This window comes from Myotis nattereri, assembly GCF_964212035.1.
Source record: "Myotis nattereri genome assembly, chromosome: 4".
Lineage (NCBI taxonomy): Eukaryota > Metazoa > Chordata > Mammalia > Chiroptera > Vespertilionidae > Myotis > Myotis nattereri.
This window is the reverse complement of record NC_138079.1, coordinates 106,178,028-106,205,345: the sequence shown is the minus strand read 5'-3', so window position 1 is coordinate 106,205,345 and position 27,318 is coordinate 106,178,028. Positions and strand designations below refer to the sequence as shown.

The window sequence follows — 27,318 nt, the reverse complement described above, 5'->3', positions numbered from 1 at the left end:
TTTCTCAACAGAAACTTTGCAGGCCAGAAGGGAGTGGCAAGAAATATTCAAAGTGATGAATACCAAGAACCTACAACCAAGATTACTTTATCCAGCAAAGCTATCATTCAGAATTGAAGGTCAGATAAAGAGCTTCACAGATAAGGAAAAGCTAAAGGAGTTCATCACCACCAAATCAGGATTATATGAAATGCTGAAAGGTATCCTTTAAGAAGAGGAAGAGGAAGAAAAAGGTAAAGATACAAATTATGAACAACAAATATGCATCTATCAACAAGTGAATCTAAGAATCAAGTGAATAAATAATCCGATGAACAGAATGAACTGGTGATTATAATAGAATGAGGGACATAGAAAGGGAATGGACTGACTATTCTTGGGGGGGAAAGGGGTGTCGGAGATGCGGGAAGAGACTGGACAAAAATCGTGCACCTATGGATGAGGACAGTGGGTGGGGAGTGATTGCGGATGGTGGGGCGGGAACTGGGAGGAGGGGAGTTATGGGGGGAAAAAAGAGGAACAAATGTAATAATCTGAACAATAAAGATTTAATTAATAAAAAAAAAAAAAAAAGAAGAAATATATATAGAGAAAATAGGCATAAAGAATTAAAATGGCACCCTAGGTGGTTTCACTCTGTGGATAGAGCATCAGCCTGTGGACTGGAATGTCCTGGGTTCAATTCTGGCCAAGAGCACATGCCTGGGTTGTGGGCTTGATCCCCAGTAGGTGGCATGCAGGAGGCAGCCAATCAATGATTCTCTCTCATCATTGATGTTTCTATCTCTCCCTCTCTGAAATCAATAAAGAAATACATATATTTTAAAAAAAGGAATTACCGAACCGGTTTGGCTCAGCGGATAGAGCGTCGGCCTGCGGACTCAAGGGTCCCAGGTTCGATTCCGGTCAAGGGCATGTACCTTGATTGTGGGCACATCCCCAGTGGGGGGTGTGCAGGAGGCAGCTGATCGATCTCTCTCATTGATGTTTCTAACTCTCTGTCCCTCTCCCCTCTTCTCTGTAAAAAATCAATAAAATATATTTTTTTAAAAAAAGGAATTAAAATGGCAATAAATAAGTACCTATCAATAATAACCTTAAATGAAAGTAGATTAAATGCTCCAATCAAAAGACATAGGGTAAGAGATTAAAAATGGTGGTGGAGTAAGTGGATGCTACACAGACATGCCACCAGGACCAAACTGGAATTACAATTAAAACACACCAAAAGAAAACACAGAACCCTGAATAATCAACTGAAGACTAGCTGGAGTGAATCCTGATAACCAAGGATGGAAAGTGGAGACCACATAGAGATTGGTAGGAAGGGCGGAGGTGCGAGAGGGCTGGACAAGCTACCACAGAGAGCAGCTAAAGTTACAGAGAGATATCACAACTGTGTGGGGTTGCCACTGAGGACTCTTTCATCTAATACCCAAGCTTCCCCCCACCCCAGCAGAGAGCACCAGAACTGAGAAAAGTGGCCACATAACATCTGACTGTGAAAAGCAGCAGGGTTGTGGTCTGCCAGGGAAAAACAGCTGGAAATACAGGCATCCTCTTAAAGGACCAACACACAAAATTCCATGTACAGCCACTTATCTTGTGCTCCAGCAGAGGGAGGGCAGAGTGGACTGGAACTGTGTGACAGAAGCCAGGGTTGGGAGCTCTGGATGAGAGCTCAGAAGGCAGACACTCTGATTTCCTGTGCTGAGTCATTCCCTCACTCTCTGCTGTGGAAGTCACCTTTCTCAGGCAGATATTTGCTATCCTGGAGGTTTTGCCTGTTGGGAAGACAGTTGACCCACCCTATTGGAAAATACCTTGCCCCATAGTGTAGAGTTTCTGAGGCCTATTAAGAGACTGAGAGCCCTAACCGGTTTGGCTCAGCGGATAGAGCGTCGGCCTGCGGACTCAAAGGTCCCAGGTTCGATTCCGGTCAAGGGCATGTACCTTGGTTGCGGGCACATCTCCAGTGGGGAGTGTGCAGGAGGCAGCTGATCGGTGTTTCTCTCTCATTGATGTTTCTAAACTCTCTATCCCTCTCCCTTCCTCTCTGTAAAAAATCAATAAAATATATATTTTTTTTAAAAAGAGACTGAGAATAACAATTAGCTTCCAGGCAGAAGCAATTGCCCCACCCTATTGGGAAAACTCTCATCACACTTGTAGACAGTTGCCTGATGGCTACTCAAGACTGAATCCAATCAGTCTGCAGGCAGATGCAGTCTCTGGAGACTTTGAGTCTTTGCCTGATCTAATTAGTCAGAAACAGAATTTTACACTATCCTGCACTAAAGATTGAGAGGCGTAGCAGAACTACCTAATACATAGTCACAAACCCAACAGGCACCCAAAATGAGGAGACAAAGAAACAACCCCCAAATGAAAAAACAAGAGAATTCTCTAGAAAAAGAGATCAGTGAAATGGAGATAAGAAATTTATTTGCTATAGAGTTCAGAATAATGATGGTAAAGATGCTAAACAGCATGAGAAAAGGTATGGTGACATAAAAAAAGAACAGTTGGAAATAAAGAATGACATGCACACAAAAAATAACACATTGGATGGACTACACAGCAGATTAGGTGAAGCTGAGGATCAGGTCAGTGAATTAGAAAATAAGGTAGAAAACATCACTCAATCAGAGAACCAAAAGGAAAAAGCAACTAAAAAACAGTAAGACAGCTTAAGGGAGCAGTGGGACAACATGAAACGTAACAATATTCACATAGCAGGTGTGCTGGAAGAGGCAGAAATGGAGAAAGGGATAGAGAACGTGTTGAAGAAATAATGGCAGAAAACTTTCCTAACCTGGTGAAGGAAAAAGCCACATAAGCTCAGGAGGCACAGAGAGTCCCATGCAAGAGGAACCCAAACAGCCCACACCCAGACACATTATAATTAAAATGCCAAAAATTCACGACAAGGAGAGAATCTTAAAGGCAGCAAGAGAAAAGCAATTTGTTACCTACAAAGGAGCTCCCATGAGGCTCACACCTGATTTTTCATCAGAAACTCTACAGGTCAGAAGGGAAAGGCATGAAGTACTCAACATAATGGAAAGCAAGGATCTGAAACTAAGATTGCTATATCCAGCCAGGCTATCATTCAAAATAGACAGTGAAATAAAGAGCTTCCCAGACCAAAAAAAAAACATGGCTAAAGGAGTACATCACCACCAAGCTAACATTACAAGAAATACTAAAGGAACTGCTGTAATGAGAAGAGGAAATGGAGAGAGAAATCTCTATTTATAGAATTAAAATGGCAATAAATAAGTACCTATCAATAATAATCTTAAATGCAAATGGATTAAATGCTCCAATCAAAAGACATAAAGTAGCTGAATAGATACAAAAACATGACCTAACCATATGCTGTATACAAGAGACCCACCTCAGCACAAAAGACTCACACAGGATGACAGAGAAGGGATGGGAAAAATTTTTCCAGGAAAATGGAAAAAAAAAAAAAGCTGGGGTAGCGATACTCATATCTGATAAAATAGACTTCAAAATGAAGGCCATCACAAGAGACAGCAAAGATCACTACATAATACTAATGGGATCAACCTAACAAGAGGATAGAATCCTGGTAAACATATATACACTCAATATAGGAGCACCTAAATATACTTTTTAAAACTTCTAGAGGACTTTAAAGGAGAGATGGACAACAATACAGTCATAGTAGGGACCTTTAGTACTCTGCTGACTTCACGGAATAGATCTTCCAGACGAAATATTAATAAGGAAACAGTGACTCTAAAGGACACACTGGATCAGATTAATTTAACTGACATTTATAGAACATTTCACCCCAAAGCTGCAGAATATACATTCTTCTCAAGTGCACATGGATCATTCACAAAGATAGACCACATGTTAGGACACAAAACAAGTCTCTACAAGTTCAAGAAGATTGAAATCATATCAAGCATCTTTTCAGATCACAGTGGAATGAAATTAGAAATCAACTACAGTAAAAACACCCCAAAACATTCAAACACATGGAGGCTAGATAGCATGTTATTAAACAATGAATGGTTTACCAATGAGATCAAGCAAGAAATAAAAGACTTCCTGGAAAAAAAATAAAATTAACACACAACAACCCAAAATCTCTGGGACACAACAAAAGCAGTCGTGAGAAGGAAGTTCATAGCACTACAGGCCTACCGAAAAACAAACAAAAACAAAAATCAAGAAAAATTAATAATAAACTATTTAACCCTACAACTTAAAGAACTAGAAACAGAACAATAAGAAAAGCCCAGAATAAGTAGAATAAAAGAAATAATAAAGATTAGAGCAGAAATGACATAGAGACAAAAAAAATCAATGAAACCAAGAGATGGTTCTTTGAAAGGCTTGATGAACTGTTAGCCAGACTAATCAAAAAACAAAGAGAGAGGATCCAAATTAATAAAATCAGAAACAAAGGTGGAAAAGTAACCACTGACACCACAGAAATACAAAGGATTGTAAGAAAATACAATGAACAACTATATGCCAACAAGCTGGACAATGTGAATGAAATGGACAAATTCATAGAAAAATACAACCTACCAGGAAAAAATCAGAAAACCTGAACAGGCCAATAACAATTGGTGAAATTAAAGCAGTAATCAATAAACTCCAGCAAACTAAAGCCCAGGTCCAAACAGCTTAACAGGGGAGTTTTACCAAACATTCAAAGAAGAACTAACACCTATACTCCTCACACTATTCCAAGAGGAAGAAACACTTCCAAGCTCTTTTTATGAGGCCAGCATTATCCTAATTCCAAAACCAGAGAAAGATACTACAAAGAAAGAGAACTACAGGCCAATATCCCTGATGAACATAGATGCTAAAATCCTCAACAAAATATTAGCAAATCGAATCCAGCAATATATTTTTTTTGTTTTTGTTTTTGTTTTTAAAATATATTTTATTGATTTTTTACAGAGAGAAAGGGAGAGGGATAGAGAGCTAGAAACATTGATGAGAGAGAAACATGGATCAGCTACCTCCTGCACACCCCCTACTGGGTATATGCCCGCAACCAAGGTACATGCTCTTGACCGGAATCAAACCTGGGACCCTTGAGTCCGCAGGCCAACGCTCTATCCGCTGAGCCAAACCGGTTAAGGCCCAGCAATATATTAAAAAAATATACACCATGATCAAGTAGGATTTATTCCAGGGATGCAAGGCTGGTACAATATTTGAAAATCAATAAACGTGATACATCATATAAACAAATTGAAAGACAAAAATAACATGATCATATCAATAGATGCGGAAAAAGCATTCAACAAAATCCAACACCCATTCTGGATAAGAACTCTCAGCAAAGTGGGAATAGAGGGAGCATATCTCAACATGATAAAGGCCACTTATGACAAAGCTACAGCGAATATCATACTCAATGGGCAAAAACATATGACATGATATTGTACATAAAAAACCCTAAAGATTCCACCAAAAACTACTAGATTTAATTAGTGAATTTGGCAATGTAGCAGGATACAAAATTAACACCCAGAAATTGATGGTATTTTTATACACCAATAATGAATTAGACGTTGAAAAAAGAGATAGAGGAAGATATAAACAAGTGGAAAAATATACTGTGTTCATGAATTGGTCGAATCAACATAATTAAAATGTCCATACTACTCAAAGAAATCTACAGGTTAAATGCAATCCCTATTAAAATGCCAACAGCATATTTCACAGATTGAGAACAAATACTCCAAAAATTTGGACCCCGAATAGCCACAGCAATCTTGAGAAAGAACAGAGTTGGAGGGATCACAATACCAGATATTGTTATACTATAAAGCCATTGTAATCAAAACAGCCTGGTACTGGCACAAGAACAGGCATATTGATCAATGGAATAAAATAGAGACCCCAGAAATCAACCCAAGCCATTACGCTCAATTAATATTTGACAAGGGAGGCAAGAATATACAATGGAGGCAAGACAGTCTCTTCAATAAGTGGTATTGGGAAAATTGGACAGATACATGCAAAAAAAAAAAAAAAAAAAAAGGAAACTAGACCACCAAATTATACCAGCAAGAATAAACTCAAAATGGGTAAAAGACTTAAATGTAAGTCGTGAAACCATAAAAATCCTAGAAGAAACCATAATCTCAGACATGTCTCGTTGCAATATATTTGCGGATACATGTCCTAGGGCAAAGGATAAAATAAACTAAGGAGAAAATAAACAAATGGGACTACATCAAAATAAAAAGCTCTGCACAGCAAAAGAAACCATCAACTAAATGAAAAGGGAGAATATATTTGGCAATGATAAATCGGATAAAGTTTTAATATCCAAAATATATAAGGAACTCAGTTTAACAAAAGGAAGACAACCAATCCAATTTAAAAATGGGCAAATGACCTAAATAGACACTTCCTCAAAGTGGACATACAGATGGCCAAGAGACATATGAAAAAATGCTCAAAATTACTGATAATCGGAGAGAGGCAAATTAAAACAATTGTGAGGTATCACCTTACACCTGTCAGAATGGCTATCATCAACAAATCAACAGATAAGTGCTGGTGAGGATGTGGAGAAAAGGGAACCCTAGTGCACTGCTGCTGGGAATGCAGACTGGTACAGCCATTATGGAAAATAATATGGAGCTTCCTCAAAAAATTAAATAATATGGAACTGCCATTTGACCCAATGATTCCACTTCTATGAATATATCCTAAGAAACCAGAAACCAATTAGAAAGAAAGTATGCACCCCTAAGTTCACAGCAGCACAATTTACAATGGCTAAGATCTGGAAACAGCCCAAGTGCCCATCAGTAGAGATGAGTGGGTAAAAAAGCTGTGGTACATTTACATGACGGAATACTATGGAGCAGTAAAAAAGAAGGATCTCTTGCCCTTACTGGTTTGGCTCAGTGGATTGAGCGTTGGCCTGCCGACTGAAGGGTCCTGGGTTCAATTCCGGTCAAGGGCATGTACCTTGGTTGCGGGCGCATCCCCAGTAAGGAGCGTGCAGGAGGCAGCTGATCGATCTTTCTCTCTCATTGATGTTTCTAACTCTCTATCCCCTCCCTTCTTCTCTGTAAAAAAATCAATAAAATATATTTTAAAAAAGGATCTCTTACTCTTTGGAGAGTAAGTATTATACTAAGAGAAATAAGCCAGTCAGAGAAAGATAAGTACCACATGATCTCACTCATATGTAGAATCTAATGAACAAAATAAACTGATGAACAAAATAGATCCTGAGACATGGAAGCATAGAACAGAGTGTGGAACCTCAGAGGTAAGGCGGGGGAGGGTGGGTGGGTGGGAAGAAATCAAAGAACTTGTACACATCTATGCAAACCCATGGACACGGACAACAGGGTGGTGAAGACCTGGGGTGGGCGGTGGGGGCGCTAGAAAGGGTCAATGGGGGAAGAAAGATGATATATGTAATACTTTCAACAATATTTAATTTTAAAAATAGTTCTCTCTGCTCCCCCACCCAACGTATGAAGTGAAGCAGGGACAGAAGAATAGCAGTAAACGTCCCCATTCAGAAAGAAAAATGGGCGACACACACAGTTATTGGTCCATAGTAATTCTAAAATCTTACCTGGCAGAGGTGCCCCTCCTTTCCCTGGAAATGGACTGCTTCCTGGAACTGGTCCTCTAGTTCATTCTTCTCCATGTGGTAGGTTTTTCCCTTAGAGCAGGGGTGGGCAAACTTTTTGACTCGAGGGCCACAATGGGTTCTTAAACTGGACCGGAGGGCCGGAACAAAAGCATGGATGGAGTGTTTGTGTGAACGAATATAAATTCAAAGTAAACATCATTACATAAAAGGGTACGGTCTTTTTTTTTTTTTAGTTTTATTCATTTCAAACGGGCTGGATCCGGCCCGCGGGCCGTAGTTTGCCCACGGCTGCCTCAGAGTCTCAGAGTGGCCCATCCCTTTCTACTTGGCCACATTTGAGAAGATACTGGAGGCTGTGCCTTTCTGAGGTCACACAGCATTCTTGGTCTTTTTTTTTTTTTTTTAAATATATTTTATTGATGCCCTGGCCGGTTTGGCTCAGTGGATAGAGCGTCAGCCTGCGGACTCAAGGGTCCCGGGTTCGATTCCGGTCAAGGGCATGTGCCTTGGTTGTGGGCACATCCCCAGTAGGGGGTGTGCAGGAGGCAGCTGATCAATGTTTCTCTCTCATCGATGTTTCTAACTCTCTATCGCTCTCCCTTTCTCTCTGTAAAAAATCAATAAAATATATTAAAAAATATATTTTTTTAATCGATTTTTTACAGAGAGGAAGGGAGAAGGGTATCGAACCTGGGACCCTTCAGTCCGCAGGCCGACGCTCTATCCACTGAGCCAAACTGGTTAGAGCCTTGGTCTCCTTCTTGCTCCTAGAAATTTGGGAGCACTCAAGGTCATATGTAGTCTTGAACACCCATGGTCATATTTCTCCCCACTGAGGCATTTTATTTGAATGTATGTATCACATCCCAGGATGTATGTATCTTCTTCCCAGGGTTTTCCCTCCTGTGCGTGTTCATCTGGCTTCAGGGCCCGTGATGCCGGCTGAGGCTGTCAGTACAATGAAGCCAAACTGACGGGACAGGAGCAGGCTGTCCTGCCATTTTTCTAGACTTTGAGTTGCGCATCAAACCTGGGACTGACTACTCCACACTTCTCCAGCCTGCCTGTGAGGTTCACAATGCTCCCAGCTCTGTGGTCATCAATAATTTCAAGTTCACCAAAGTCACCAGGTGATGACTTTGGAGCACAGCCTAAGAACCAGATGTTTGCCTCTCCTTTCAGCATTGTTGATGCTCTGTTGTTGTTTTTTAACATTTCACAAATTTGCACGTCATCCTTGCACAGAGGACATGCTGACATTCTCTGTGTTGTTGTTGTTTTTTTTTAAATATGGTTCTTTTAAAACTTTTTAAAAAAATATATTTTGATTTTTTGCAGAGAGGAAAGGAGAGGGATAGAATGTTAGAAACATTGACGAGAGAGAAACATCGACCAGCTGCCTCCTGCACGTCCTCCACTGGGGATGTGCCTGCAACCAAGGTGCATGCCCTTGACCGGAATCGAATCTGGGACCCTTCAGTCTGCAGGCCGACACTCTATCCACTGAGCCAAACCGGCCAGGACAAACCTTGTCTGTATTGTTACAATTTTAGTATATGTGCTGCTGAAGCGAGCACAATACCTTTTTTTTCTTTTTTTAATTTAAGAAACAGACATGTACTTTCTTGCAGTTCTGGAGGCTAGAGGTCCAAGACCAAGGTGTCCTCAATATGCCTTTTTTTGGTTTGCAGACGGTTGCCCTCATGGCCTCTTCATGTGTCTGTCCCTCTGTTGGTGTGCACCTCTGGTTTCTCTTCATGTGTCCAAATTTTCTCTTCTTAGACGGAAGCAGTCAGAGTGGATTGAGCACGATACCCTTGAGAGCATCAGCCAGGACACTCACACGCACCATTATGGTGGCTCGAGAGCTGATGGAAAGAGCCACTCCTGGTCTTTTAAAATCCAAACTAATGGCTTTCTTAGAAGGTAGAAGGCTTCTTACCTGTTTGATTCCTGTCAACTCAATGGGCCAACAGCTAAACTTAGATTTCTTTTCAGACATCCCTCCTTTTATTTATTATTATCATTTAAAAATATTTTCTTATTGATTTCAGAGAGGAAAGGCAAGGTAGAGAAACATCAATGATGAGAACCATTGATGGGCTGCCCCTGCACGGCCCCTAATGGGGATTGAGCCTGCAACCCATCCTTCACCAGGAACGGTGAACTCATGGTTCACGGGTTGATGATCCATCACTGAGCCACACTGGCCGGGCTGATTTGGAGGTTTTCATAAAGGGCACGCGAGCCATGCACTTGATATGGCCCTTGTCACAAAGATGAGTTTTAGTCAAACTTTGTGGCTTAAGAGTCTTGTCAGTTTTATCTTTCACTGGTTCAAATGTGGATCATTTGCCTGGAGTTGCTATATTCTCTTCCATTTCTCCTTAAAAAGTGGCCAATTATTTTCTGAGCCAACTCTTTATTATAGTAACTTATCAACTGCACCCAATAGCAACTCATGCATGCTACCAATAGTCTCTTTCCCAAAGGTTTTGCCTAAGGCCCCAAGCTCATTTGGATAGAATTTATATTCTTACTTATTTCCAGCTTATAGTTTAACCAAATGCTTCATCACTGCATAACACCCATCATCATCTTTCCAACTTCCAATGATAGTTTCCTCACCAGCCACTGTCCAGCTCCAAGATCAAAGTCACAGAATTCAGGTTTATTTCTTATTGTAGCAGCTCCCCACTTCTGGGTACTAGTTCTGTAACAGTTGGTTTAGACTCATTATGATGTGGTAACAACCAATCTCCAAGTATCAGTGGCTCACAGCAAACGAAGTTTACTTCTCATTTACATGACACGTCATTTTACAGGTGGGCTACAGCTCATCTTCATGGTATCTTAATTCTGAGTTCCAGGCTGAAGAAGTCTTGATCTGGCAATTGCTAGGCTCATGGCAGAGGGAAAAGAGAAGGGAAGCTACTAGACTACTCACTGGTGCTTAAAGCTTCTATTTACATTTCTACTCACATCCCATTGGCCAAACCAAATCAGAGAGCCAAGCCTGTTGTAAGTGGGGCATGAATGTCAAGTTCCGTAGGGAGGGGCCCCACAGGAATGACAGTCTGTATGTGGAATAATGCACTCTACCACGGGGTTGTACCAGAAATGTCAGTCATTGAGTTCATCTACTCCTTCTTAGACACTCTGCTACGGCATTTGGTATCATATAACCTCACATATATCTTGGTCAAGGATGAAATCTTGACTGCAGATAGACAAATTACAGGCAGGGCCAATGTAGCCTGACCTAGACCAGCAGGCTCCTTTGCTTAGGCATTGAACCATGAAACACTGAATGAGCGAGGCAGCTAGCAGAGAGAGATGCAGCTGAAAGCTCGTGCTGCCAGATGGATTTGGAGGAACCACAACTAACCAAGACCTTGATTTCTGAAACTTAGGCTGACAGCAGCCACGCCAGGATTCCAGTGCACCCCTGCCCTTAGCGCCTCACTCAGGTCAGCATCCCACAGGGACGAGGAATGGACAAGGGAGCCTGTGAAACCTCCAGTTCATGTGCCCCTTTGTCTGCTAGGTCTGCTCAGACTTGCTGCTTCCTGTTCAAAACCTTCCAGGGCCCCCGAGCCCACAGGAGAAGTTCAAACTAATGAGCCTGGCATCCAAGCCCTCAACCTAACCATCTAGCCACCTCTTCCAGGAGGTTCTAGACAGCTTCCTGAGTGAGGCAGGGAAGCAGCCTTGTAGGGGTGGCGCTGTCCAGCATGGCCAGACAGAAGTCAGGTAGCACACACGGACCCCCGGCTGCACAGATGTGGCATGATCTCTGCACAAGCCTGGCACTCTCTAGCAGATCCCAGTCGATGTCACAGGCGGTGCCGTTTTATTCTGAAGGCAGAAAGGCGAGGGAGGAGAAGATGAACAGGAAGGATTCTGCTGAAGATCCCAGCTGCCGGGGAAGAGATGGAGAATCAGGGAAGCCCAGAGGCCCGTGTCCAAGTCGGTCTTCTACTGGGACAGAACCTGGCGGCCGGCAGCTTCTCCACGGGGTAGACGTCAAACTGATTGCACACCACTGAGAATGAGCCCTTTCCCATAGGTGTCATCTGCACACAGGGTGCCCCATCTCCAGCAGACGGAGGCGTGGGTCCCCTCCCAGACACGCGCAGGTGCCAAGTTCAGCAGCTGGGGAGCGGAACCCAGCCTGGCCTCTCCCCTGAGTCCCCTTCCCTGCGTCTCTCACAGGCTCATGATCTTCCTTCCACCTCTTTCGCAGGTTTGATCATGCCCCTTGCGCTCTGTGAACCAATCACTTTTCGGTGCAACAGTGGACTTGCTCTGAGGCCCCAACCATATCAACATTCTCCATCTAAAAATGCTGTTTAATACTGGGGTGCTCAGTCCGCCAGGACGACCTACAGACCAACCCCAGTGCTTCTCGGGAACAGCATTTAGGTCCACTCGCCAACGCTTCCAGTCGCAGCCACCATCTCAACCACGCTGCATACACTCAGGGCCAAGTATACACACTCCCCCCAGCACAGGCTCACCGCCGCTCCAGGGCCACCCCAAGGCGCCCCAGGATGCCCAGCCACGGATGGAGGCAGCGAAAGCAGGGGTTGTGTATCTGGGGTCCAATCCCACCTTCTGGCCCCTCCCCCAGTCCAGGTCACATGGAGCCCTTCCACAACGGGGTCACCACAGCAGCCACATGTGTGCCCCCGCTCGGTGGCAGAAGCAAGAGATACTGCGGCTGGACAGGTTGGGCAGCCCAGAGCAGCAGCAGCCTGTGGATCAAAAGTGGGATGGGACAGGCGGCCAGGCCCCACCCGGAGATCTTGGAGGGGTCAGGTGCTGCCTCAGCCCTAAAGCCGGGTGGCTGGAGGCAGGTGCCACTCCCAGCTCCAGAAACGAGGCACCTGCACTTGGAACGCTTAGAAGTTTAGAGTTGGGGCCTGGAGCTCAAGCGCCCCATAAAAATCAGGCTCCTTGCCTCCTCTGCCTGCTCTAGCCACATACCCCTTAGAAACAGCGTGTGCTGACCCGGAGTCGCTGGCTCTCCAGCTGAACTCCTATGTAAAAGGCAAGGCTTTTTTCTGGGTTCAGGGTCTGGCCTGTGGGACACTGCCTGGCAACCTCTCCCTTAACTGGCTCCTCATTTAACTCCACTCAAATGGCAAATCTGCGTCTGGCCCTTCCCTGTCCACTGTACCCAAAGAAACAGCCTGCTCCTCACCATGGCCCACCGATGACCCCTCCCCCATCCACACACATCTCACCTGCGTCCCAGCCTGGTCTGGCCCACCGCTCAGGGTTGGGAAGCCACAGTGGCCTTTCCCCAGCGACAGTACTGAGCCAGATGTGGGTGCTAGGCCTCCCGGCCCACGTGTTCCTGTGGGAGGTGGAAGGCCGGCCCGCTGGAGCCACGGTGCCCGGAACGGCCTGACGGAAGCCTGCCGAGGCCTGGCCGGGCAGCACGGCCAGGAGGTGGGAAGGCTGGACACTTGGAGGCCCTGGGCCAGCCCTTCCAGGAACACACATGCACAGGGGAGTCTCAGCCTTTTTTGTGTGTGTTTTAATTTCTTACAAAACCATGTGTCCCATCCAAACAGGACAGCGCAGGCCCTCCGCCAGCCACTGTGGCCCCAGGGGGAGGCCCCCACGAACAGGTGGCTGCCAGACCCAGGAGAGCCATCTGCCCCCCTGCACAGGCCGGTGTGAGGAAGGGGGTCCGGCGGCAGGGTCTGGGCTGCCCCCGCTCCAGCTGCTGGCAGAGGAGGCACACCCTGGGTCCGGGCTCTGAGTGCCTGCAAGGGAAGGAGGGAGAAGAGGGTCTGAGGGGAGGAGGAGGGCTGGGCCGGGGTGGGGCAGGCCGGGGGGCAGGCCCACAGTCTCACCGAGAACGCACGATGCTGCTAAGTCGTTACTGAGACGGCAATGACGACTACCAGAATGAGGACAAAGACGGACACGCAGATGGCGATCAACACTTTCTTCTGTGGGGGAGGAAGGAGTCAGGGAAACTCACTCCGGGGGGGGGAGGGGGCCCCCCAGAGGAGGCTCACCTTCCGGGCCTTCCTCTGGCTCTCCAGGGCCCTCTTGACATGTTCCTGCCCACGTTCCACGTAGTCTGCTGAGCTCAGGATGTTCTTCTCAATCCGGTTGATCGTCTCCCCCTGCTCGGAGGAGGTGGCAGCTCAGGCAGGTGGGGGCGAGTGGGGTAGGAGGGCCCAGTAGCTCACTCTGCCCACCGCAGCCCCAAACCACCAAAGGGCATTCCTGGCAGAAAGCACTGCACTAAGGAAGACACGGAGGCGGGACCACATCTGCTACAGTCTCCCTCCTGAGGTGGCTTCCAGGCCCTTCCATCACGTGGTGCCTTCTGCTCTGCTCCCTTGACCCCCACAACCCTGACTCGCAGCGGGGCCTTGGGGCCAAGAGCCTTAAATAGTTCATCGCTTTTCACAGAGCACGGACTTTAGTCCCCTCAAAAAACTGACTGGTTTTGCCCGTTCTTCTAGGTCCGTGGTCGGCAAACCGCGGCTCAGGATGCACATGCGGCTCTTCGGCCCCTTGAGTGTGGCTCTTCCACAAAATACCATGTGTGGACGCCCATGAAACTATATATAACATTCCCCACCCCGGCGTTTGAAACTTCATGGCCCATGTGCAGAAGTCAGCATTTTGTGGAAGAGCCACACTCAAGGGGTCAAAGAGCCACATGTGGCTCGCGAGCCGCGGTTTGCCGAGCCGCAGTTTGCCGGCCACTGTTCTAGGCCCATCTCCCAACCGCTGTGCCGCCCTTCCTATCCCTGCCTCCTCATGCATCACCGGCCTCCGGTCCCGGCACTCCTGAATGAAACCCCTTCCCGTGACTCCCAGCTATAGAAGGGTGCTGGCTGCAGCCCCAGCGGGTCAGCTCCTCCAGGACAAGGCTGGAAGCTCGCCTCGCCCCAACAACCAGGGCCACAGCAGGAATAACGCTTCCCACCCCAACCTTGTACAGATTTTCGGAGACAGGCCCTCTGGGGGGAAACTTTGACTCCAGCTCTCAGAGGTAGAAGGGTGTATTCTATTGGTGGAGGAGCCAGGGTTGGGGCCGTACCTGGGGTGGGGTCAGGTGGCCGGGGTGGGGAATGTTATATATAGGAAAGTGGTCATCTGGGTAGCTGCAGAGGTGGTTGCAGCTCTGGGGCCCAGCTAAGGACGGAGGTAAGGGCCAGCCTGTGAGGGCGTGGCCCAGAAGGGAGGGGAGCAAAAGCCTGGGGGAGAGAGGCTAAGAGTAGCTGTGGGCTGACAGTTGCGGCTGGAGGTCCGACTGAACATGGTCTCACATCTGGGGTCTGGGTCAAGCTCAGCCGGCCCCCTGGGCTGCCCACCTGCATCTCCACCTCAGTGGCCAGAAAAGTGAAGATCTCATGAAGTTCACGAATGCTGCGTTCAAGCTGCTGGATCTCGCTGTGCCGGGCCGAGATCTCATTTAGGGCCTGCCGCGTCACCTGCGTGTCCTTCAGGATCTGGGGAGTGGACAGGAGTGGAGGGACAGGTAACAGGGAAGCCAGCAGCAGGTCAGAAGTTCGTGTTGAGGTTTATGGCAGCCCTCGGGTCTAGCACCGGGCCAGGGCCCTGCTGACCGACTCCCGGCATGCAAATCCATTCCCTCCTGGGCCCCAGTATCCCCTCAATCAAAGAGGACCAGAGCTTGGAGAGGACGGGAGGCCCAGCAGAGGGAGGCTGGCTGTGGCCACTCACATTGGACACAAACACCTCGCTCTGCCCGCTGTCCAGCATCTGTTCTAGCTCCTCATCAGACACCATTCCAGCATTTGCTGTGAAGGAAAAGGCCAGGTTGAGAGCTGGGTTGGGCTCGCCCGCCCTGTGGGCCAGGCTCCACAACTCACTGATCTTCAGCTGCCTCCGGATCCGCTCCACGTTCTTCTCCCGGTACTCGGACTGCATCGAGTTGCACTTGTTGATGAGCTCCACGAATTGCTGGGACAGGACCCCATGCTGCAGACAGAGAACACAGGCTGTGCCTTGCTGCGAGGATCCTTGCCCAGTCTGGGCCTCAAGATCGCCACCGGGACAGCGAGCAAACAGCATGAGCTGGTGTAGGTGCTGCTGCCTTCCCAACCTGAAAGGCCCCCCCATTCCCTCAAAGTAAAAGCCGAAGTCCTTACCAGGGCCTACATGACCTGCCTCTCCCCCATCTCCCCTCTGACCTTACCTCCTTCCACTGTCCCTCCCTCATTTCCTCCAACCACAGTGGCTCCTTCCTCCTCCCTGAACAAAGCACGCCCCTACCTTGGGCCTTTGCGCTCACTGCTCCTTCGGCCTAGAAAACTCATGCCCCACGAAGGCCTTGAGTCTTTGCTCCAGTGTTACTGTCGGAATGCAGTTTTCTCCACTTGACTGAAATTGCCACCTGCCTCTGACAGCGCTCTCAATCCCTCTTCCTGCACCTTTTTCCTTAATACGTAACAATGTTCTAAAACACCGTAAGTCTTTATTACGGTGACTGTCTCTCCCCACTGGGATGTAAGCTCCCGGAGGACAGGGATCTTTGGACTGCTGTAGCCCAAACAGCTAGCACTCGATACATACTTGTCGAATGCTTGCTGGACACCAGCCTCACTGCTTAGACTGGGGCGGGGGGGGGGTGTGCTGGTAAAGCCCGGCGTTCAGTCTGTTGCCCAGGTTTACAGGTCCAGCTGGGCCCTCAGCCTCTTACGCTGATGACCACACAGGCCCCCCTTGCAGTGCCCTCTCACCTTGTCCATTTCCCTGATCCTCAGTCCTTGGAGTACCTTCCTCAGAGACACACCTGCTCTCCTGGCTTCAGCACCCTTTCGAGATGCCCAAACCGCTCCACCTTCCATCTCGGCCCTGCTGAGCTCTGGGCCCACTCACTCCAACTCTGACCTCCAGGAACTCCAAACCACTCCTCACAGGGCACCCAGAAGGGGCCAATCAGATCACCTCAAATCTTCCTAAGATGTTGATTAAATGACCTTCCCTCCAGGGAAGTTCCACTTCCTGACTTCCTGAATTCTGCCCACAGGGCAGAGGCTGTCCGGCATCCCTGTCATTTATCACTGCTCCTTTTTTTTTCCTCGGACAGAGCCATTAGCGAACAAGTCCTACCTCAGTAATGTCTTCCTCACCTATTCAAGCTTAACTTCCCATCTTGGCTCCTAGAAAGCATGTCTCCCATAGCTGAGCCCAGGTCAGATCTGGGGACTCAGCAACTTCTCATTGAATGAAGAAAAAGGCAGGGTGTTATAATGGATTGGGAATTCTTGATGTTAGGGGAGTCCTTTCTCTCTCTGAGCCTCAGTTTCCCCATTTGGAAAATCATTAGGCTGGACTTGCTGATCTCCAAGTCCCTTCCCTCTTACTTCCATAAAACACTTGCTGAAATGTTCTAGTTCTGGGAATAACAAACCCACCTGTGTTTTTCTCATTCTTGTGTTGACTGAATTATAATTCTCATCAGCTTCCTCCTTCTGGGGCTCAATGGCTGTGGGAAGACACAAGGGTATTGTGGGGGACGGAGGGTGACCTGTGGCTTCTGAAAATTGGGGATCAGGACGCAGGGCCAGTGTCATACCCAAGCCACACTACAGAGAGATGCTTATATCCATACGATTTGGGGGGGAAATATAATTTATCATTAAATGACTAATTCTAAGTCTCTGACAGGGGAAAGCATATTTTTTCTTTGCAATACGTACATCAGCTAATTCCCAGAAGGATGCAGAGGCCTCCTAACAAAACCCCAAATGCCTGCCCAAAGAATGCACACTGGGCGGCAAGAATTTTAGGAGTAAATGGTTTCATAGTAAATAAAAGAACCCGAGAGGCAGGCATGTGCTGTGGAAAGTGCTATGGGCTGGAACACGGAGACGGAGATTCTAGGACTGCTGTGTGACCTGGATAGATCGCTTGGCCTCTCTGGGCCACAAACTCCCCCAGATATGCCAGGAGCTGGGCAGGACCAAAGGGAAGGATCTGTCTCAGGTGCCAGGAGCTCACCCTTTAGCTGCCCGCGGATCTCCCTCCCCAGCTGTTTGATCTCTTCGCGCAGGTTCTGCAGGTCCTGCTTCATGCCTGAAAAAAGAAAGCAGTCCCTACCTCAACAAATCTCCCTTGCCACCACCTGCGTGGAACTACAATACCCAAAATGCCTCTGGTTGAGCATGCGTTCTGCACCCAGGTTTTCACTCACTCTCCTCGGGAAGGGGCGTGGCCAGGATGGTAACCTGCTGTTTCTCCAACTCGCGGACTTTATTCTCCAGCTTGACAATGGTCTGCCGAATTGTCCGGACCTGGGGAGGGTGACCGAGAGGGCTGAAGGAGATACGAAGGCCCCCCAGACCGCGCTGCTCCTCGGGTCCTCCAGCCCCCTCGGGAATCCAGGCAGAGACCCCAGGCTCATACCTTCTGGAAGAACTCATCGTCCGGGCTCCCCAGCCGTGCCGTGCCCGGGTGAACCACCAGCGCGACCCGCTCCCTGTCCTCATCGTCCGAGCTGTCATCCCCCTGCCAGGGCCGGGGTCATTAGCATCACTTCCTTGCTGTGGCTCTCCCCGCAGGACTCACGGGCTTCCGGGTCTTTCCTTCCTCGCCCTCAGCCACCCCTCCCTGCCCCGAAGACCAGGAATCCTGCATTCCGGCCAAACCCCACCCCGTCCTCCCGTCCCAACCCTGCTGCCCCGACTTCTCACCTGCCTCAGCTCTTGGGTCCTGTCCCGCATGGCGGCCCGAGCTCCCTCTCCCCGCACCTGAGCCCTGAGGGCCTCAAGATTCTAAGTTTGGAACTCCCGTACTGCCCTCACACCCCGACACTGCCCTCCGCCTTCACCCTGCGGGCCCCTAACCCCCCACGAGCCGCCAGAGGCTCTGTCCCTGACACCATCCACAGTCAATGGGATGGTGCTACCCACGGGGACCTCCAGGATTCCACAGGTTGGAATTCCCTTTCCTTTCCCCCCCCCTCCCGCTCCCGCAGCCTAGGCCCCACCCTCTTTTGGATGATTCGGGGCATGCGCACGGGGTTGCGTCTCCTTCCCGTGGGAGGGAGAGGCGAAGGTCGGAAGCTGCAGCGCCCCGACCGGAAGCAAAATTGCCAGGATGTGAGAGCCCACCCCCTTTACCGGAACTGTCTTCCCAAGGCAATCGCGTTGCCAAACGGGGTGGAAATGCCTCATTTGTACGTAATCTGAGAGGCCCTGCATCTCACATCACCCCACGGTGCACCCCCGCGTCACGTGACCGGTCGGGTCCCAGACCACAGAACGTGACGTTTTGACTGTCACGTGCCCCGGCTTCTGTCAACCCCTTCTCTGGAACACCCATGTCCCCACGACAGCTCGAGCTGCGCCCCTCCACCTCCCACGAGGCGGGGAGGGGGCGCTAACTAACTCCAGAGACCTTTTGAAGCAGTGGGTCTTAGGACCCTTGATGAATTCGGCTCTATTTCTCTTGGTCCAGAGGCGTGGGCAGACTGAAGACTTAGAATTTGGAGCTGTCAGCATCATGGGACCTTGAAATTCAGAAAATAATAAGATCCAGCGTCAGAATTGCAGGATTTTGAAGGCAGAGAATCTGGGGGTGGGAAGTGACCTCACCCTAGCAGAAATCTCTTTTCCCCGCATCGTCCTGGCGCAGCCTTCGACGACAGGTGGGCGGCTGGCGCCCTGCTTGGGCACAGCAGTCCCACCGCACTCACCACCTTATGAGCAGCCAGGCCATTTCAGGTTAGCTCAGGCTGAGACAAGTGTCTGTATTATACTGAGCAGTTTGCCTTGCACCTGGCTCTACCCTCCAGGACCCCCCCCCCATCCCCTACCCCACCCCGCCTCCACCACCACCACCCACATAACCAAAAATCTGCACATATTCCACATCATAGTTGACTGTGAGTTCTTGAACTCAGGGCATGACTGACTTTTTTAACCTGAGTTCCCAGCACCTGGTTCCCTACCTAATGGACCCTCAGGAAATATCTGTGGACAGGATTTTAGCCGTTCATGTGTCTGAGGGTAAAGCTCATGTTCCTTGGTTTTCTCTATTAGGCTTCAGACCCTCACAGTGACACTTCTCTAACCCTGGCCGCTAGACGTTCATTCAATAGTTATTTATTGGGCACTTACTATGGGGTAGACGCTGTTCTAGGGGCAGGAGATACATAGGGCCTAACAAATAAAAATACCTTGCACTTGTGGAACTTACTCAGTAGGAGGAGTCTTATAGCCACTGACTGAGTCTCAGCGAACCTGGAATGCATATCAAGTCTCCTGGACTCCACAGCTCTTCACAGGGTGCTTATAAAGGGTGTCCCAAAATTCACGCAAGAAGTAATTTTGATAGAAAACACAGGTTTATAATTAAAAATTGTAAATTTTTTATTGATTCATAAAGTATACAGTATAGGGTTATGTATGGAATAGTATATCGGGTAAATGGCCTCCACAGCTTTGCTGGCACATATGCACTCTTTTGTTGAAATTTTTCATGACCGTTTTGCATAAATGTGGCTGAATTTCGATGAGGCTCATTTTCATCTTGATGGCTTGGTTAATCGACAAAATTGTCGCATTTGGGGTTCATAAAATCCACGAGTGATTGTTGAGAAACAAATGCATCCACAACGTGTCACTGTTTGGTGCGGATTTTGGGCTGGAGGCATCATTGGACCATTCTTCTTCGAAAATGCGGCTGCTCAGGCAATAACAAAAGAGTGCGTATGTGCCAGCAAAGCTGTGGAGGCCATTTACCCGATATGCTATTCCATACATAACCCTATACTCTATACTTTATGAATCAATAAAAAATTTACAATTTTTAATTATAAACCTGTATTTTATATCAAAATTACTTCTTGCGTGAATTTTGGGACACCCTTTATGAAAGTTCAAGCAGGGGAAGGTAAGACCCCTCTCTAGAACGCCCTGGTAAGAAAATCTAGATTCCTATGACTGAGTTGCTGTGGCCTCTGCATAGTCACTTGTCTCTGGGCCTTGATCTCCCATCTATAGAAAGGGGGTGGGGAGATCATCTTTATGGGTATTCCCTGCTGTGAAGTCCAACGATTATGAGTTTGGAAACTGTCAAATGCTGCCTTACCCTATAGAAGGGGCTTTGATCCTTCTCTTCCCTCTAGAACCCGGCTCGCCTGGGGGTCAGGAATGAGGATGCTGCCACTCTGGTCAGCACACAGGGGAAATGAGAGGTTGGAGGGTTTCAGGAGGCCAAGCCTGTTCCGTGGGGTCCCTTGGAGATCAAGAGGAAGATTTCTCTGCTCGTGGGTCTTTCATGTCAACCTCTAGCTCCGTGCCTCCCTGTTCTCTCCTTCTCCCTCTCCCTCGCCTTCTCACTGTGTCTCTCTCAGACTGTCTTTCTGTGGGCACAGCGGAAGGAATTTTGGGCATCTGACTCCCAGTCCTGGGTGTGATCTTGAATAAGTCATTGCTCCTCTCTGGGACTCAAGTTCTCCACTGGACAACTTGGTCAGGTCAGCTCTGCCTTGCCTAAGGTAAAAGCTGAACAATATCAAGTGAGGTTAGGAAGGATGCGGAAGGGCCTGGGAACGTGTTGAGTGTTCTGCCTCTTTGGGCTTTTACTGCTGTGACTCTAGCACCCTCTCAGCCCTGCCTCTCTCTGCTTCTCAGCCTTTTTTGGTTTGTTTTGTTTATTTTTTCTTTTTTTTTTCTTATATATTTTATTGCTTTTTTACAGAGAGGAAGGGAGAGGGATAGAGAGTTAGAAGCATCGGTGAGAGAGAAGCATTGATCAGCTGTCTCCCGCACACCCCCCACTGGGGATGTGCCCGCAACCAAGGTACATGCCCTTGACTGGAATCGAACCTGGGACCCTTCAGTCTCCAGGCTGACGCTCTATCCAGTGAGCCAAACCGGCGAGGGCTATTTTTTCTTTATTGATTAAGGTATTACATATGTGTCCTTATCTGCCCATTGCCCCCCACCCCCACCCCCACTTCTCAGACTTTTTTTTTTTTTTAATCCTCACCCAAAGATATTTTTTCCATCGATTTCTAGAGAGAGCGGAAAGGAGGAGGGCAGGAAGAGAGACAAAGAAACATCGACATGAGAGAGACACATTGGTTGGCTGCCTCCCACACGCGCCGCCTTCTGTGGCTGGGGAACCTGCAACTGGCGTATGTTGCCCTTGACCGGGAATTGAACCCATGACCCTGCGGTCTGCAATGCTCTAACCCAGGGGTGGGCAAACTTTTTGACTCGAGGGCCACAATGGATTCTTAAACTGGACCGGAGGGCCGGAACAAAAGCATGGATGGAGTGTTTGTGTGAACTAATATAAATTCAAAGTAAACATCATTACATAAAAGGGTACGGTCTTTTTTTTTTTTTTAGTTTTATTCATTTCAAACGGGCCGGATCCGCGGGCCGTAGTTTGCCCACGGCTGCTCTAACCACTGAGAAAACCAGCTAGGGCTGCTTGCCTTTAGGTGACTTGCCTTCCTGGTCCTCCCTCGGCTGTGATTTGGAGTTGTTGCTGCCTTTGTTAAATGGCCCAGGATGATGATAGTCACCGTTTTATTTGTGTTCTCTGGGTAGGATCAGAGAGCTTTGGGATGGTGACTGAAGGTCCCAGGAGGCTGGTTCAAAGGCATGAGGAGTGGTATGTGGAGGGGCGGGGAGCAGGGGCCACCTAGAGAGAATGGCGCTGCGGACGGGGCTCTCCAGAGCTGAACCCTTGCCTTTGTTTCACGGTCCTTTACTGCTCAGGCCCTCTGAGGAGCCTAGAAGTGCGTACTAAGTATATTGGCTCTCGGATGTGTCGGTATTGGTGATGTATGCAAATTTTTTTTCATTCGTATAAAGGTCAGGCCCTACCTGATCCTGAGGCTTGGTAACCTGCCCTGTCCTTCCCCTTGTAGGTCCATCCTACACACACTGGAGCTCGATGACCGGGCTCAGAATCCCAGCTCCTTCACCTTCTGTATAATTCTATAAGGCAAGGTGCTTCGCCTTTCTATGCCTCAGTTTACTCGTTTGAAAAATGGGAACAATAACAGCACCAACTTCATAGGGCTGCTGGAAGGATTAAATGAAGCGATGTAAGTGCGGTGAATAGGACAGTGCCGGCTACTGCGCTGTGTAAGTGTTTGCTGCTATCACATGACCGTGTGATGATGATTGTTACTCTGAGGGTGTCAGCAGCCCAGGGTCTCCGCCAGGGATCCCACTCTGCTGCTTGTCCAGGGCCTCCCCGCCTTCCCGTCTCCTGACCCCACTGTGCACCAGGCCCTAGGCCAGTGGCCTTGCTAACTCCTGCGAGTCTCTCATGCCTCCACTCGGATCCGGCACACCATCTATTGGGCTTATTTATTTTACATATTGTTTATATCTTGTACCCCTCCTCTCCACCTACCAGAATGTAAACTCCATGAGGTCAGGAATTTTCACCTGCCTGATTCACGGCTGTGTCCCAGGCACCTACAACCATGCCCGGCACATAGTAGCTGATCAATAACTATTCATAAGTGAATGAGATGATCCCTTTTTAAATGTTTATTTGTTGATTTGGGGGAGAGAGAGAAGCATTGATTTGTTGTTCCATTTATTTATGCATTCACTGGTTGATTCTTGTATGTGCCCTGACTGGAGCTTGAACCCACAACCTTGGCATATCAGGATGATGCTCTACCCAACTAAGCTACTCAGCCAGAGCCAAATTGTTTCCTTTTAATATAAAATTTATACAGCATTTACTATGTACCAGGTACACAGTAAAGCCCTTCATAAATATTTACTTATTTAATCTCCATACTAATTCTCTGAGGTAGATAGAAACTGAAGCACAGAGAGAGTAAGTAACTTGCCCGAAGTTACCCACTAGTACGTGAGAGAGCTAGGATTTGAACCCAGAGAGGACGTTCCAGAGTCTATGCTCTTAACCGCTACCCTAGGATCCAAGGGGAGAACTCATCAGAGGGGGCTCCCGGGGCTCCATCCACCTTGGGGGCTTGCTGCTACCTATTGAGGCCCTGCTCTGGGCCGGACTGCCTGTGAGTCCGAGCCTCCTTCCTTCCCACACCCTCTGTGGTGGGGCCGACAGCTGGGGAAGCTGTGGGTCCTTTTCTCTCTCGTGTTAGCTGTGTCCCGGGAGACACAGATACTCACGCATGCCTCAAGTGAAGGGGCTCTGCTCACCCCACAAATGTCTGTGAGGCTGTTTTTGTGCCAAGCCCCAAAGACCACAGAGACGACGCCCCCACAGCTCTTTTCTTACGGTGCGCTTTGGGCCTGACCTGGGCCACTTCCTAGAGCTTCACTGAGAGCCTCTCCTCCTCAAACTCCCCGCCCATGCCTCTGGCTTTCACTGGCATCCCCATGCTAGCTCCCGAACCCACGTCTCCAACTCAGACTTTTCTCCTGAGTTCCAGACCCTGGAATCTACTTGCCTCCTAGACATTCTAGAGGCCCCACAGGCATCTTAAACTCAACGTGTCCCAAACAGGATGCATCCCCCCCCCCCCGCCCCGAGAATTTCCTAAACCAGCTTCTGATTTTCCTGCTTCTTCTCTATCTGGGTGACATAAGGTCGCCCATGCCATAACCTTGGTCTTAAACTTCACTCTAAAGGTGATGGACCAGCCTGGCCGGCGTGGCTCAGCGGTGGAGCATCAACTTATGAACCAGGAGGTCACGGTTTGATTCCCGGTCAGAGCAAATGCCCGGATTGCAGACTTGGTCCCTAGTGTGGGGTGTGCAGAAGGCAGCCAGTCAATGATTCTTTCTCATCATTGATGTTTCTATCTCTCCCTCTTCCTTCCTCTCTGAAATCAATAAAAATATATTTTAAAAAAGTAAAGGTGATAGATTACACAGTTGTCAGGATAAACTTCAAAAAATTCTAGAAGAAAATATGGGCAAAATCCTTTATAACTCTCGGAGTGAGAAAGGCCTTTCCAACTGCCACTCAAAAGTCAGAAGCTATAAATAACAGAGTAATGCATTTGTCTACATGAAAAAAGGTCTGCATGGAAAAAACATCAAAGCAAGATCAAAAGACAAACAACAAACTGGAAAAATATGTGCAATTCCTATTATGTACAAAGTATTAATATCCCTACTAGTTCAAGAGCTTCCACATATTGATAAGAAAGACCAATCGTTCAATTAAAAAAATGTGAAAAGCATCACAAAAAAGTAAATGGTAAGGATTTAAACACATATGCAGATGTTCAACTTCATATGTAATAAGCGAAATGAAAAGTAAGACAATACTGAAGTAACATTTTTTATTTCATTAACAAAAATCTATATGTTTGATAAAACACGCTTTGGGTAAGACTGGCAGAAACAGTGACTTTTACCCATTGTTGGTAGAAATGCAAAGTGATGCAACCCAGATAACATTTATCAAAATTCTAAATGCACATACAGTTTGAAGCAGCAACCCCGTTCCTGAATCTGTCTGAAGGGTGTTCCTGAGATATCAGGCAGCTGCTGCTCCATAAGACACCATCTCAGTACTCACCGGCGTAAAACAATGATTTATTTTTCCAGATCCTAGGGATGGCTGGGCGGTTTTCTGCTGGTCTTACCTTCGATTACTCAAGTGGTGACAGGGGCTGGCACCTCCGCTGGAGCTGGTTGGCCCATGATGGTCTCTCTCACACGCCCATGTCTGGGATCTTAGCCCTGGTGGCCAGGTGGATGGGATGGTTGAGCCACCCTCTCCGCATGCTGTTTCATCCTGGGTTTCTTCATAGCACAGTGGCCTCAGGCTCCAGGAAGGTGAGAGTAGAAGCTGCAAGGTCTCTTGAGGCACTGCTCAGAAGTTACACATTACTTCTGCCATATCCTTTTTTTTTCTTAATTAAGAAAATTTTAATCCATTGATTTGAGAGAGAGAGAGAGAGAGAGAGAGAGAGAGAGAGAGAGAGAGAGATTTGTTGTTCTACCCACCCATGCATTCATCAGGTGATTCTCATTTGTGCCCTGACCAGGGATCAAACTTGCAATGCTGGTGTATCAGGAGGATGCTCTAACCAACTGAGCTACCTGGCCAGGGCACTTCTGCCATATTCTATTAGTCAAAGCAAGTCACAAGTCCACACCAGCTGCAAAGGGAGGATAAATAGAATTTTCATTCACATTATGAAAGGACATATATCAATGTTCTTTATTGAATATTATTTGCAATAGGTCAGAAACTTGTCCATCAGTAGGCATGCAGCTCTCAAAAAGGATGAGGGTGTTCATTATGTATAAATAGGAAAGAGCTTCAAAATATATTGTTAGCAAATATCAGGGACCAAGGTGTGGAGTGAGTGTATCATGCTACTGTTATATAATTAAAGTGTATGTGTGTGTGCGCGTGCGTGTGTGTGCGCGTGCGCGCGTGTGTGCGCGCACGTGTGTGTGCGTGCGTGTGTGCGTGTGTGTGTGTGTACTAGTATTTGCTTGTATTGTCATAAAGAAATCCTGGAAAGTACATAAGAAACTAATAAAAGTGGTTCTCTATGGGTGTTTTGTGAGAACAAGGTGGCGAGTACAGTTGTTAGAGTAAGAATTTTCACTATACAGTAATATTTAATATTATTTAGATTTTTTTAAAAATACATTTTTATTTATTTCAGAGAGGAAAGGAGAGGGAGAAAGAGATAGAAACATCAATGATGAGTGAGAATCATTGATCGGCTGCCTCCTGCACGCCCCCTACTGGGGATGGAGCCCGAAACCTGGACATGCGCCCTTGACTGGAATTGAACCCGGGACCCTTCAGTCTGCAGGCCGACACTCTATCCTCTGAGCCAAACCAGCCAAGGCTTATTTAGCTTTTTTGAACCATGTTAACGTATTGCCTATTTTATGTAATTAAATCAAGGGAAGAGTGGTAGAGAGGTACCTTTGAATAACTTTAAGCAATGGAATATGTCTTAATGAGCTCCGGCTGCTATAACAAAACACCATAGACTTGGAGGCCTAAACAACAAACATTTATTGCTCACAGTTTTGGAGGCTGAGAAGTCCAAGGCCAAGGTGCTTGCAGATTCAGTTCTTGGTCCAGCCTTCTTCCTGGCTTGCAGGTGGCCGGCCGACTCTCTTCAGGTGGCAGCGGGAAAAGGCTTGGTCTCTCTTCCTTTGCTTCTAAGGACACTAACCCAATCAGGGGCTCTGCCCTTTGTCCTCAACTAACCCCAATCCCTTCCCAAAGCCCTGCCTCCTGATACCATTACTTTGGGGGTTTGATATATGCATTGGGGGTAGGGGGTGGTGGACATTCAACCCATCACAGAATGCTATGATCAGACTTTCATTTTGTAAAGCTCTCTCTGCGGCCGCGTACAGGGCCACCAATGGTGGCTGAGCCCATGTGCACTGCACGAGACAGACACACGAGGGGCACCAAGTGCATTGTAGACATCGTATATTTGAATATTTATTGCAACAATTACCTGACAGAGGGAGGTAGAGCGTCATGAGGAAGGGACTCCTTTTTCTATTTGCACAAGGATCCAGCTAGGGTGGCAGTAGCCCTGCCACATGAAGGTTGATTGGCAGATCAGTTAGAAATCACCTCAGGCCAAAAATAGCGAGGTCTACACTGAGGCCTGGAGGTGGGTGGAATACCCACTGAAGAGAGGGCCTCCGTCAGACACAGCGCCACCCGCCGGGAAGTGCTGCCGAGGGGGTGGGCGGGCCCTAGGTCACTCCCGGGGC

The 27,318-nt window shown here is 47.8% G+C and overlaps 1 protein-coding gene across 1 annotated transcript; it reads right to left on the bottom strand.

Annotated features, from left to right (window-relative positions):
* Positions 1 to 13,153: 13,153 nt before the first annotated feature.
* STX4 (syntaxin 4) lies at positions 13,154 to 18,635 on the bottom strand. Its single transcript, XM_081088600.1, has 11 exons — positions 18,328 to 18,635; positions 18,041 to 18,142; positions 17,829 to 17,928; positions 17,636 to 17,710; positions 17,050 to 17,120; positions 15,502 to 15,610; positions 15,353 to 15,429; positions 14,980 to 15,117; positions 13,666 to 13,776; positions 13,498 to 13,596; positions 13,154 to 13,407 (listed from the first exon to the last, which is right to left on the bottom strand). The coding sequence occupies exons 1-10, from the start codon at positions 18,355 to 18,357 to the stop codon at positions 13,516 to 13,518; spliced, it is 894 nt and encodes a 297-aa protein (XP_080944726.1). The 5' UTR covers positions 18,358 to 18,635; the 3' UTR covers positions 13,154 to 13,407; positions 13,498 to 13,515.
* Positions 18,636 to 27,318: the final 8,683 nt, after the last annotated feature.

What these genes read in the sequence shown, in the direction of transcription:
- STX4 (XM_081088600.1), bottom strand. Translation starts at nt 18,357, where the DNA reads ATGCGGGACAGGACCCAAGAGCTGAGGCAG. An exon ending in CAAGAATGAGAAAAACACAG is followed by an intron (nt 15,611 to 17,049) that starts GTGGGTTTGTTA and finishes CTCTGTCTGCAG; the next exon opens with CATGGGGTCCTGTCCCAGCA. An exon ending in GCCAGAGGAAGGCCCGGAAG is followed by an intron (nt 13,597 to 13,665) that starts GTGAGCCTCCTC and finishes CCTCCCCCACAG; the next exon opens with AAGAAAGTGTTGATCGCCAT.